Below are 13,337 nucleotides of genomic sequence, written 5' to 3' on the forward strand. Positions count from 1 at the left end.
TTTTTGAGATGGATGGAGTCTTGCTCTGTCACCTAGGCTGAAGTGCAGTGGTGTGATCTCAGCTTACTGCAACTTCTGCCTCTTGGGTTCAAGTGATTCTTGTGCCTCAGCCTTCCGAGTAGCTGGGATCACAGGTGTGCACCACTATGCCCAGCTAATTTTTTTTGTGTTTTTAGTAGAGATGGGGGTTTCACCACGTTGGCCATGCTGGTCTCAAACTCCTGACCTCAAGTGATCCACCCACCTCAGCCTCCCAAAGTGCTGGGATTACAGGCGTGAGCCTCCAAGCCCGGCCCCAAACCTATATATTTCTTCAATGTATTTGATTGGTGTCTCATACCTCTCTAAAATGTATAAAACCAAGCTGCACCCCAACCACCTTGCACACATGTTCTCAGGACCTCCTGAGGGCTGTCATGGGCCATGGTCACTCATATTTGGCTCAGAATAAATTTCTTCAAATATTTTAGAGTTCGACTCTTTTCATCAACAGGTGGGAATAAATGCTCCCCTGCCAGTGTCAGGGTCACCCTAGGCCATTGGCCCCCTGAGGTCACCAGCACTTTCCCGGATTTCTCTCACAAGTTCTCCCTCATTCTGGCTCTGGAAGAGAGATTTGCCCTGCCTCACCCCCAGACACTCACAGACACTGAGGCCCCTTCTTATTCTGGAGCAAGCACAAGCTCTTGACAAGCCCAGTAAAGTCCATTCCAGCTACCAAAAAGCAGTTATGTAAAAAGAGAAAGGAAATGCGCCATCCTCCTCCTGCTGCTCCCTCCCCAGTACAGGCCTCATCAGCCTCACCTTAGACTGTGGCAATAGCCTTGGGGTTTCAGGAAGATAACAGTTACAGCTACTCCTCTCTTAGGGGCTGAGTTGGGTCCTTCCAAAAAACCTGTGTTGAAGCTCCAGACACTTAGAATGTGACTGTATCTGTAGGCAAGGCATTTAAAGAGGTGATTAAGGTAAAAGGAGGTCATGTGGTTTGGCCCTAATCCAATATGTCTGGTGTCCTCATAAGACGAGAAGATTAAGACACAAATGCAGAGACCTGGGGAAGGTGGCTATCTGCAAGCCAAACAGAGAGGCCTCAGAAGAAACCAAATCCTTTGACACATTGATCTTGGACTTCCGGCCTCCAGAACAGTAAGAAAATAAGTTTCTGTTGTTCAAGCCACCTGGTCTGTGGGTTTTGTTATGGCAGTGAGGACTAAACTCTGACGTTTTTCTTCTCTTGCTAAATTCCTATTTAAGGGGCCTGGGGAGTCACAACCTACAAACCATAAAATCTCAACAGAGGGGTTTTGCTTAACCTTATATAATGTGGCTCACTTTCCATACTGAGTCTGGCATAACATCACATGACAGATAAGAAGGAAATCAAATATTTCACCACCAAATATGTTTCTTTGCCATATTTTAAAATGGCCTGCAGAGCCATTCTTGTGGGGGGAAATTGCATTTGTAAAAAATCTCTGCTAACATAACTAGACCTTTCCCCCTTCCAGGCCCTCCCAAGCCTGAAGAAATTAATTGAGTCTAGCACCTTTTTGGGGTCTGAATAGAAAACATTTGCCATCTATTGTCTCTAAGGGTGGCCACCCATGAGGCTTCATTTACATAATGAGAACCCTGGTCTCCACAACCTCTTATCGTGACCCAGACACTCCTTTCTATTGATTCCAGACCTTTAGATAATAACTTAACTCTTTTCACCAATAGCCAATCAGAAAGTCTTGGAGTCCCCCTATGACCTGTAACCCCCACCCCGACTGCCTCTTTGAATTGTGCCACCTTTGGAAACTGAACCAATGCCTAAAACCTGGCTGCAGCCCAATCACCTTAGGCACATATTCTCAGGACCTCTTGGGACTGTGCCTTGGGCCTTGGTCACTCATATTTGGCTCTGAATAACCTCTTTAAATATTTTACAGAGTTTGACTTTTTTCATCCACAGCAGCCCAAGCAAACGAACGTATCCTCCTTCCTCATTTTACCCAGGAAGGAAGTGAGGCTGGATGGGGACCGTGCACCATTGGCCTCAAGCTGCAAGATCTGCACTGGTTCCAGGGGCTGGGACTAGGACCCAGATCTGATTCCAGTGCAGTGTCCCATGTCCAGACCCATTCAACTTGCAAACCAAAAGTAAAATTCTAGGCCCCACAACCAACCGAATGGACCCCTCCTCTCAGCCAAAGACATTCCAAAGTTAACCTGAAAAACAGTTCAGACTGTGATGGGAAGTGGGGGTTGGATATGCCTTATTATGCTGTCTCCTCCATTTGGAATTCAGGCACACCCGACTAGCATTAATATTAAAACAAAGATCTGAAGACCGACCAAACAGACTCATTGTAGCAATAAGACACCAAATTCTAACCTGGCTCTAGTATAGCATCACATGACAGTGGGCCCTGAAAGAAATTAAAGTATTTTACCTCAAAATATTAATATATTTATTTGACATATTTTGAAATGGCCCTGCAAACCTTGCTCTTGTGGGGAAAATCTACTCTGCAGAGAATCTCCGTCCCTTTCCAAGTCTTTTCCCTGATCCAGGCACCGTTTTAGGTCTGATAAGAGCTCTGAAGCCTGCTTTCTGGAGGCTTCATCTGCATGATAAAACCTCCATGCCCCTTAACTTAACCCAGACACTGTCTTCTATTGAGTCCAGGTCTGTAGGTGCTTACTTAACTCTTTCAACCAATAACCAATCAGGAAGTCTTTGAATTCGCCTATGACCTGGAAGCCTACCTCTTCGAGTTGTCCCACCTTTCTGGACCAAACCAATGTACATATTACATGTATTGATTGATGTCTCATGTCTCCCTAAAATGTATAAAACCAAGATGTAGCCCAATAACCCTGAGCACACGTTCTCAGGATCTCCTGGGGCTGTGTCACAGGCCATTGGTCACTCATATTTGCCTCAGAATGAATCTCTTCAACTATTTCGGAATTTGACTCTTTTCTTCCACGAACTGGCCCCTCCAGCCCCGGCTTCCTCTCACTGTGTATGCAGAGCACCCTTCCTGAGCACATCTGACTGAATTTCCCCCGAATAAGCCCCTTAAGTCACCCAGCTCCACCTACTCGGCAACATCTGAACAAACTCAGCTCCGCACCCAAAGCCCTTCCAGTTCCATCCTACGTCAATGCTTCTCAAACTAAAGTGCATCAGAATCACCTGGCGGGCCTGGTAAAATGCAGATTCCTGGGCCCAGCTTCCAGAGAGTGCTCCTCAGTCGGTCTGGGGTAGGGACCCGAAACTTGCATTTTTAACAAGTTTCCAGGTGAGGCTGATGCTGGTGGCTTGCAGACCACAGCTTAGGTAGCACTGGCTAAGACACCTTATCCCAGGACCCTTCATGCACTCTCCCTCCGTCCTCTGCCCTCAGCACCCCATGTGCTTGAGCCTTTGCCCAGCCTGGGCCCAGTCCAGGAATTCCCCTGCTGCCAAGTCTGACGCTATGGGTCAGATCCCAGAACCTCCTAACTCAGGATAAAGTTGAGAGGTTGTGCTTCTTTTTAAAGGGAAAGCCTTTTTGGGATTTGAGCCAGAACTGGAAGGACTCTAGTAAAATGCAGATATTTGGGCCCACCCCCAGACACAGGCCTCCCTGTGGGACATGCTGCTATGGTCGCTTTCTCCATGTACGGATGAACAAAGGATGGCCCAGAGATGGGAAGTGACTTTTCCAAGGGCACACAGCACATGAGACGAGAGGCTGAAGAAGAATGCAAGTCTCAAGTCTCCTTCCTGTGCAGTTCTGTGCTTCTTGTGCTGCCCTTTCCGAGCTTAAGGGGTTCTGCTTTTTTCTCCTTCCCTCATTCTACTTTCTTGTGAGCCCAGCTGGGCCCCAGCATTTCAGGCTGACGCTGATATGGAGCCTCAGGGGGCTGTAAAACTTGGAAAAGGAAGAAGAGTGGAGGAAGGGACAAGAAAATGGGGGAAGAGGCCGGGCGCGGTGGCGCACACCTGTAATCCCAGCACTTTGGGAGGCCGAGGCAGGCAGATCACGAGGTCGGGAGATGGAGACCATCCTGGCCAACATGGTGAAACTCAGTCTTTACTAAAAATACAAAAATTAGCTGGGTGCGGTGGCGCACACCTGTAATCCCAGCACTTTGGGAGGCCGAGGCAGGCAGATCACGAGGTCGGGAGATGGAGACCATCCTGGCCAACATGGTGAAACTCAGTCTTTACTAAAAATACAAAAATTAGCTGGGTGTGGTGGCGCACACCTGTAGTCCTAGGGAGGATGAGGTAGGAGAATTGCTTGAACCCAGGAGGCAGAGGTTGCAGTGAGCCGAGATTGTGCCACTGCACTGCAGTCTGGCAACAGAGCAAGACTCCATCTCAAAAAAAGAAAGAAAGAAAGAAAGAAAGAAATTGAGGGGAAGAGATAAAACCCTTTGTGGTGAAGGGAGGAAGGAATGGGAAGTCACCCAAGGCTGTCCAGGGAGCTGGGGGTGGGGCTGTTTCTGGAACCTAAACACACGTACCACCTCCCCTTCCTCTGACCCAATGAGGTCTCGAGCTGGAAACCACAAACCCTCGCTGACCCCACAGGAGCCAGCGTCTGGCTTCCCTCTGCAGTGGCCACATGCTGCAGACCCGGAGTGGGTAGTTAGTTGGTTAATGCCAGTCCTCCTCCCCCGGAAACGGAGTTCTGTCGACAGCCACCACCACCGCCCCCATCCCCGTTCCCCCCTCCGTCAGAGCTCTACCTTATACCGCTGGGAGTGGGGCTGGTGTGGAGCCTGGAGGTCACCCACTGCCCTCCCAGGGCTGCTCCAGACAGCATTAAGACCCTGCAGGGCGCAGGTGAGACTAACAGCTGGGAGAGCTGCACGAGGCATTTAAGACCTGGCTGGGACAGGTGAGTCAGCCCAGTGGGGGCAGGGCTCCCGGAAGGAGGATCTACAGTTGGAGTTGCCCCACCCTCATGTCACCTGAAGAAAAACTGGACCCAATTCCTGACAGCTTCATTCTGCAACCGCCAGTCTTCCACCCAGTGAGTTGTCACTGTAATGTGGAACCTCCTCATTCTCTGGGCTCTTCCCTTCCAACTGGGCCCAGACTCCTGGGTGGTGGGGTGGAGAGGACCTCAGTCTTTGGCTCTGCTTCTCCCAAGCACCTGCCCTGGGTTCTGGAAGGCCCTCCTGAGCTAAGCAAAGTGGCTGACTGCTAATTCCCACTTGGGTGTAAATGACTGCTAGGCTTCCAGGGTTGCTGCATTTTGAAAGTGGTGAAGCCTGGAGTCGCAGTGCTCTGCCCCTACTGTAAAGGATGCTAGGAGGATGAGGGTGTGGGTAGGATTGTTGGGGGGATGCTGATTACTTAGTAAGGAGAGTCTCATCCCCAGCTTGGAAGGAAGGGTCGGGTGGGAATTTCCACTCAGGGATGGGGGTTGCGGGGGGTTTCTCTCTTCCTCCTCTTGCTCAGTCAGTGCCCAAGAGGTTTTCTGAAGCCAGGCAATGATTTACAGGAGGCTGAATTCCCAGCAGACACCCTCTACTAATGAGCATTAATTATCACTTTCTCTTACTTGGCCCTCCCCTCCCATGACAGCTGCGTCCTCTCAGTTAATTACAAGCCTGGAGGGAGCCTGGGAATGGGAAGTGATCAACTGCTGAACCAGCTGAGCTTGCCAGGATGGCATCCCAAGCCTCCCTCCCATGCTTCTCAGGTGCCTGAGGAATGGGCAGAAGCAGCTGCCCAGGTTACGGCAGCTCCTTGCTTTAGAGGCTGCGAGTTCCCACCTGGAGGGCCATCCTGGTGGGTTTCAGGTTTTTCTAGGTGGTTTGGGTTCCTAAAGGTTGCTGGGAGTTAGAGAGCAACACAGGAAGGCCTATCTTGTGATACCACTGGTATGTACCTGCCGTCCTGCTCACACATTCCGAACACATCTATGCAGAGCCCTCATGGCGCCAGGCGAGGCACTGAGCCTACAGGAGGGAAAGATAAAGCTTCAGTTTTGAAGGGCTTATAAACTCCTAGGGAAAACAGCCAACCAGACCCTCTAAGCCAAGGGCCAAGCCAGCCACATGAGCAAACTGCCCTGGGAGCTCTGGGGAAGAAAGGAATAATCCAGGAACCCAAGTAGATGATGCTTGGAAAAAGAGTCAGGGTGAAAAGAGACAGGAGGAACAGCCCAGAAAAGGCAGGAAGTTGTAAAAGTGTGTAATGTATTTTAGGAAGGCCAGGTAACTTCTTTTTTTTTTTTTTTTTTTGAGACTGAGTCTTGCTTTTTCTCCCAGCCTGGAGTACAGTGGCATGCGTGATCTCAGCTCGCTGCAACCTCTGCCTCCCAGGCTCGAGAAATTCTCCTGCCTCAGCCTCCTGAGTAGCTGGGATGACAGGTGCATGCCACCACTGCCAGCTAATTTTTGCATTTTTAGTAGAGATGGTTTCACCATGTTGGCCAGGCTGGTCTCGAACTCCTGATCTCAAGTTGATCTGCCTGCCTCAGCCTCCCAGAGTGCTGAGATTACAGGCATAAGCCACAGAGCCCAGCCCAGGAAACTTCTACTTGGGGAAAGGTGAGCCTGGGAAGGCCATTTCAGAGTTAGCTGTCAGTTCCTAACTTGTCCATTCTTCTTGCTTCCCAGTTCCTAGTCTCCAGCCACTAAACAGTCCTCAGAAAGTCCCAGTACCAGGCTTCTGGGGACCAGGGTGGCATCTAGTGGATGGCAAGCGTCCCTGGGGTCACTGCAGCCTGTTGTGCCCTAGGAGCTGGGGAAAGGCAGCTGGCTGGTGCTGAATTTGGCAAGGGAGCTGAATTTGACTTCTCTGGTGTAATGTGGCTTTGCTGTATGAAGGTCCAGGAAAGGGGATTAGGTGGAAGAAAATATTTCAGTGAACACTGATTTTTACCTCTAAGGAATTTTCTGTTTGGGGAGGAAAAGTTGAGTTTTATTCTGCTCCTTTCCTCCCACTCCCCTGACATAGAGGTTCCTAAGCCCTTTCTCCAACCCTGCATGGATGAGTTTCTCTTCTTGTTCAGGTGGTTCCTTATGTCACGACAATTTTTGGAGGCCTGCATGCAGGCAAGATGGTCATGCTGCAAGCAGTGGTCCCTCTAGATGCACACAGGTAAGGTGGGGGAGGTGGCCCAGGGGGTGCTGGAGCTCAGTCCTAGAGGCATCAAGCTGGAGGGCCCCTCCTTGCCTCTGGGATCTCTGTGGGTCTCTGGTCAGAACTGCACTTCGAGAGGCTCACCTCCCAGTAGGTTTCAGGTGGACTTCCAGTGTGGCTGCAGCCTGTGTCCCCGGCCAGATATCGCCTTCCACTTCAACCCTCGTTTCCATACCACCAAGCCCCACGTCATCTGCAACACTCTGCATGGTGGACGCTGGCAAAGGGAGGCCCGGTGGCCCCACCTGGCCCTGCAGAAAGGCTCCAGCTTCCTCATCCTCTTTCTCTTTGGGAATGAGGAAGTGAAGGTGAAGGAAGGGATGGGCATTGGGTGGTCTAGAATTTGTGTCCTTGTACCCTTCCTTCCCTTAGCCAGACTCCCCACGATGCGGTGTTGAGTGTCATTGGTAGTGGTTAAGTACCAAGAGGACCAAGAAGCTGCCATGCCCAGTTCCAGGCTGCCCTGGGCCTACATGACAGTAAGAAAGCTCTACAGTGCCTGGCTCCAAAGAAGGCACTGCTGTCATAGTCATGGCCAGCACTTAGAGAGCACCTGCTGTATACCAGGAACTGTTCTAAGCCCTTTAAGGGTATCTGCTCATTGAATCCTCACAATAACCCCATTAGGTAGGTACCTTCATTATCCCCATCTTACAGCCACAGTGCCAGGGAAGAGGGAGAGAGAACCTGACCTCAAGGTTTTGACTTCTAATGTGAGCTCCTGCCAGAAACATGATGGGATCTTCAGACTTCTCCAGGAGACAGGGCAGCTGGCGGGAGGGGAGCCTCTTGAGCCTCAGTTTCCTCACGTAAATGGAGTGAAGATGATTCTTTGGGCTGCTGAGAAAGCACAGTGAGGGGCCTCTGTGGGGTAGAGGGAGCGTTGAAGGTGCCTTGATCTCCAGGCCACCTCTGCAACCTTTGGAAGATTCCTTAAGCCACCCAAGGCTCTGTAAAATGTACCTACCTCATAGAGTTGGTATGAAGTTAAGAGAGGGAAATTGAGGGAAAAGTGCTTGGCAATGCCTGGGACGTTGTTATGAACTCAATGAACATTAGCTGCTGATAAGCCAGCCTCTGTCTGTCTCTCCAGGTGAGTGTGAACGGACAGCACTTTCTCCACTTCCGCTACCGGCTCCCACTGTCTCATGTAGACACGCTGGGCATATTTGGTGACATCCTGGTAGAGGCTGTTGGATTCCTGAACATCAGTGTAAGTTTCCTTAGGACCAAGGCCTGGGCAATGGCAGTGTCTAATTTCCCCTGACTCCTGGACAGGCCTGGGACCCCTTCCTCTACCCTAGACTGAGAGAGGGCAGAGGCCCTGTGTACCAGTAATAGCCAAGGTGGAGGGAGTCCACTGAGGTTTCAGGTGTGAGTGGGCTGAGGGGGAAGAGAAGGTGATGGCAGGAAGAGAGGCCAGGAGCTACAGGCAGGAGCCTGTACCCAGTGTGGGTCTGGTTAACACTGAGAAGCAACGCCCAGGAATGATTTGGCACACGGGCTGAAACAGGTGGCAGCTGGCTTTATCATTCCCACCTGATGGGCTTATCAAAGCCCAGATTTCTGGGGCTTGCCACGAGAGATTCTGATTTGGTAAGTACAAGGTGGGGCCTAGGAATTGGGATGTTCAAAATGCCAGCAAGAAGCCACCACTGACCAGCTGAATGGGAACATGAGCTCTAAAGGCCAAAGCCAGGGCTCTGCCCATCTCCCAGGCATAGGTGGGGGACTGCAGTGGTCCTAAATGCTGCTGATACTTTTCTGTCTTTCTGAACAGCCATTTGTGGAGGGCAGCAGAGAGTACCCAGCTGGACACGTGAGTCTCTTGTGAGCAAGGTCTGAGCAGCCACACCAGCCGATCCGCCCTTCTGTACGGCTGCTCCCATTACACAAGGCCCAGCTGCCCCTTTCCTCACTGCTACGGTTGCCATGGACACAGCTGGTTCTGCTTCAGTCTCTGTAGGGCCTGGATTTGCCTCTCCCAGCCCCTCTCCAGGCCCAGCTTGGGAAGATGAATGGGGGTGCACTGCATGCAGAGAGGGCAAGACCCTATATTCCTAGCAGGAGAGGCCTTAGTTGAAACGCTCATTTCTCAAACCACTCCTGCGAGGTGGCTGGGGTTGGCCTAGCAGGACAGAAGGGGAGATGAGGCCCATGTACTGCTCAAGGCCATACAGGGAGTGGATGACAGATCCTCCACCCCATTCTTCCCTATTATTCCAGGGGTGGTGAACCTCTGAAGTCCAGAGGATCCCACTGGGGCTCCAATAACTCACCTGCTACTGTGAGAGAGACAAGCCCCAAAGATTCCCAATTTGTCAGAATAACAAGAGGTTCTCTTTTCCTGAGCAAACACCACATGGCCTTGTGTTCTCTCCTTCTTTCCCTGACAGCCTTTCCTGCTGATGAGCCCCAGGCTGGTGAGTGAACCTCCCTCCCGCTCCATCAGGGCTGGGGGCGAGTCTGGGTAAGCAGCTAATGAGCTCCTCCTGGTGGGAAATCCCCAGCCCCAGGATTTCCACTTCCTTTATAGAAAACTGCAGGCTGTGGGTAGGCCAGGAAGTTGACACCCTCAGCCCCAGGATTTCCCCTTCCTTTATAGCAAGCTGCAGGCTGCGGGAGGGCTGGGCAGCTTCAGGCTGAGGCTCCAGCTTCATTTGACCTTTTCTCCACTTATTCTGAACATTGTTACTTGACACTTCTCTGTGCCAGGCCCAGTGCCAGGCTCTAGGATAGAGGAACAAGCTGGTCCCAGCCATCCAGTTGCTCACAAGCTGGTGGGGGACAGACCACTAGATGGTCATTACAGTTCAGGATGCAGTGAAGGGAGAAGGACATGGTGGTCGGGACACAGAGAGGCCAAGCTCAGTCTGGAGGGGCCAGGGAAAATGTTCAGCAGGAACAGCGTACAGGAGGCCAGGTGCTAAACAAATAAGCAGCGCCTCCTGGCTGCAGGTCTGGGCAGAACATGCCTGCCCGGGTGCTCCCCTGGCCCCCGGGGGTGGGTGGTTCTCCCCAACACCCCCGAGAGTCAACTTCTCAATACCTCCCTCGTTCCTTCAGGAGGTGCCCTGCTCACAGGCTCTTCCCCAGGGTCTCTGGCCCGGGCAGGTCATCATAGTGCGGGCACTGGTCTTGCAAGAGCCAAAGCAGTAAGTATCCAGCATGTAAGTGGAGTGGAGGGAGCAGCCTCTCTGTGACAGTCATGTGCTCTATAAAACATCATCTCTTTTAATCTCCTAGCCCCACCATTTAATCCCCATTTTACAGATGAGGTAACAGAGGAGCAGAAAGGAGAAGTGGCCCAATTTGGCAGAGCTTGTGAAGGTCAGGCTGGGACTGGGACCAACAGCCCCAGTGCTGGGAGCATCATTCCTGCTGGTACATGTAGTCAGGCCTAGCCTCTTGTCCCAGGTCCTAGGAAAGGGGCCCCAGGAAAGGCCCTTTGTAGATGCAGGCTGAGGCCCAGAGCAAACATGTAGCTTCCCATGGTAACACAATGTGTGGTTCAAAAGATACAGCCAGACTGCCCCAGAGAAGAGGACTGGTATTTGGAAGCCAGGACTTGGAGGGACACAATGACTATGTGGACACTACTTCTCCTACATGGTGGTTCAAATCCAGACCTGTGGCTGCAATCCAGTTAGACAAGAGCCACTGGCCAGCCTGCCTCGAGGAAATGCATCTGGGCCCGAATGCCTGGGTTGGCATGTGCTCAGGACACCTACTACCTGTGCAACCTTAGGGCAGATACTTTTCCTCTCCGTGCCTCTGTTTCCCTGTCTGTAACAAGGAGATGATAGACCGGGCGTGGTGGCTCATGCCTATAATCCCAGTACTTTGGGAAGCCGAGGTGGGCGGATCATGAGGCCAGGAGTTCAATTTTTTTTTTTTGAAACAGTCTCGCTCTTGTCCCCCAGGCTGGAGTGAAATGACATGGATTACAGGCGGGAGCCACCGTGCCTGGCCTTCTTACTTAATTTTGTTTTTATTTTTAAGTCACTGACCTCACTAAACCCTTACCCTGGCCGGGCGCGGTGGCTGAAGCCTGTAATCCCAGCACTTTGGGAGGCCGAGACGGGCGGATCACGAGGTCAGGAGATCAAGGCCATCCTGGCTAACACGGTGAAACCCCGTCTCTACTAAAAAATACAAAAAACTAGCCGGGCAAGGTGGCGGGCGCCTGTAGTCCCAGCTACTCGGGAGGCTGAGGCAGGAGAATGGCATAAACCCGGCAGGCGGAGCTTGCAGTGAGCTGAGATCCAGCCACTACATTCCAGCCTGGGTGACAGAGCGAGACTCCGTCTCAAAAAAACAACAACAAAAAAACCCTTACCCTGCACGCTCTCAATCATGCCTGTGAATTCCTGGGCAGGCATGAAGCCCAGCACTCAGTGGCCTGAGCCTCCAAAGACAGGCACGGCTGAGTTGGATTCCTGGTTTTGTCTCTTATAAACGGTGCAGTCGTGGGCCAGTCACTGAACCTCTCTGAGTCTGAGTTTCCCTGCCAGAAAAAGGCGAACGATAACTCCAACCTGCTAGGGAAAATGAAAAGTACTCAGGGATGGAACCAACACTTCTTCCCACAAAACTTGGAGGCATGAGACCAGGTTCATATCGTAGCTCAAAGTCACAAGGTTACTAGTGACATAGTCAGCAAGTAACTGCCCTTTCCCAAGGGCCATGAATGCATGTGTCCTCGGAAGCCAGACAAGTCTCATAAATAGTGAGGAACCCAGCTGGGAAGGTGGTGAAGGGGAAGGAGTATTTCCATACACCCAGTCACGCCAGATCTTCTGACTATTTTTAAAGCGAAAATAGAAGCCGTCTTTTATACAAACTCTCCCAATTTTTGAATATTGTATTAAAGTTGAAGAATACTATGGACCAGACAAAACATTCCTATATACCAGTTCAGCTGAGATCCACCAACACGAAGATTTAGCACAGCACCTGGTACTTAGCGAGGCTGCAGAGAATGCAGCTGCTGCTATTTTATGAAGGCAACCGATGGCTTGAATGGGGCAGAGGGAGTAAGAGATGGAGGGCGCAGGATTCATCTGCAGTGAAAATCTATCCCTCTTTCTCCACCTCATCCCTTCCTTCCTCCTCACTGAGTGGGAGTGTATGACTGCAGCCTCAAAGAGCTTCCACAGAGCTTCACTGGGCATCTGGTGATTTGTGATTATTCAGTGATCTAGTGGGCATCTAGTGATTCATGATTATCCAGTGATCTGGTGAGCTGAGCTGCATGGAGGTGAAGTAGGGAGACACTGAGGCCTCCTCACCAAGAGTTCGCAGGCCAGGGGAAGACAAAGCGTTGTCTGGCAGGACAGGGTAGGGGGAGCCATAGTTGGGCTGGAGGCTCCACGCAGTCCACTCTGCAGGGTTCCTGCCTTCCAAGCTTCTTTCCAAAATTGAGTCCTGGCCACCTCCTTCCCAAAGCTGGAAACTTACGGGACCTCCTCCTGTGAGGATCTACCAGTAGTCCCTGAAAGGCCTGTCCAGGGCGGCCTTTTCCCCTACCTTACCTGCTCTGCATCTTGTCGGGATGCAGCCTTCTCTGGCATAGTGCTTCAAAGAAGGAGACTTTGGAAGTTCCCAAGAGATAAAAATAATCTGGGCCAGGCACAGTGGCTCCCACCTGTAATCCCAGCACTTTGGGAGGCTGAGGTGGGTGGATCATGAGGTCAAGAGATCAAGACCATCCTGGCCAACATAGTGAAACCCCGTCTCTATTAAAAATACAAAAATTAGCTGGGCGTGGTGGTGCACACCTGTAATCCCAGCTACTCGGGAGGCTGAGGCAGGAGAATCACTTGAACCCGGGAGGCGGAGGTTGCAGTGAGCCAAGATTGTGCCACTGCACTCCAGCCTGGGTGACAGAGCAAGACTCCGTCTCAAAAAACTAAAATAGGCCGGGCGCGGTGGCTCAAGCCTGTAATCCCAGCACTTTGGGAGGCCGAGACGGGTGGATCGCGAGGTCAGGAGATCGAGACCAACCTAGCTAACACGGCGAAACCCCGTCTCTACTAAAAAATACAAAAAACTAGCTGGGCGAGTTGGCGGGCGCCTGTAGTCCCAGCTACTCGGGAGGCTGAGGCAGAAGAATGGCGTAAACCCGGGAGGCGGAGCTTGCAGTGAGCTGAGATCCGGCCACTGCACTCCAGCCAGGGCGACAGAGCGAGACTCT

The 13,337-nt window shown here is 51.6% G+C and overlaps 1 protein-coding gene across 14 annotated transcripts in view; it reads left to right on the forward strand.

Annotated features, from left to right (window-relative positions):
• The first annotated feature begins 4,518 nt into the window (after nucleotides 1–4,518).
• The window catches only part of LGALS12 (galectin 12), a 22,098-nt gene continuing 13,279 nt past the window's right edge, over nucleotides 4,519–13,337 (forward strand). For 6 of the 14 annotated variants that reach the window (XR_001887432.1, XM_017882669.1, XM_017882670.1 and 3 more), the window contains exons 1-7: nucleotides 4,588–4,828; nucleotides 7,011–7,099; nucleotides 7,236–7,449; nucleotides 8,235–8,354; nucleotides 8,922–8,960; nucleotides 9,538–9,564; nucleotides 10,208–10,296. Coding sequence is in view for 12 of the 14 variants with exons in the window: in XM_017882669.1 (XP_017738158.1) it covers nucleotides 4,643–4,828; nucleotides 7,011–7,099; nucleotides 7,236–7,449; nucleotides 8,235–8,354; nucleotides 8,922–8,960; nucleotides 9,538–9,564; nucleotides 10,208–10,296 (764 nt within the window). In the remaining 2 variants the exon portion in view is untranslated. The other 8 variants (XR_001887433.1, XM_017882678.1, XM_017882679.1 and 5 more) reach the window with 6 other exon arrangements.

This window comes from Rhinopithecus bieti, unplaced genomic scaffold (assembly GCF_001698545.2).
Source record: "Rhinopithecus bieti isolate Rb0 unplaced genomic scaffold, ASM169854v2 scaffold_13271, whole genome shotgun sequence".
In the NCBI taxonomy this organism is placed as follows: Eukaryota; Metazoa; Chordata; class Mammalia; order Primates; family Cercopithecidae; genus Rhinopithecus; species Rhinopithecus bieti.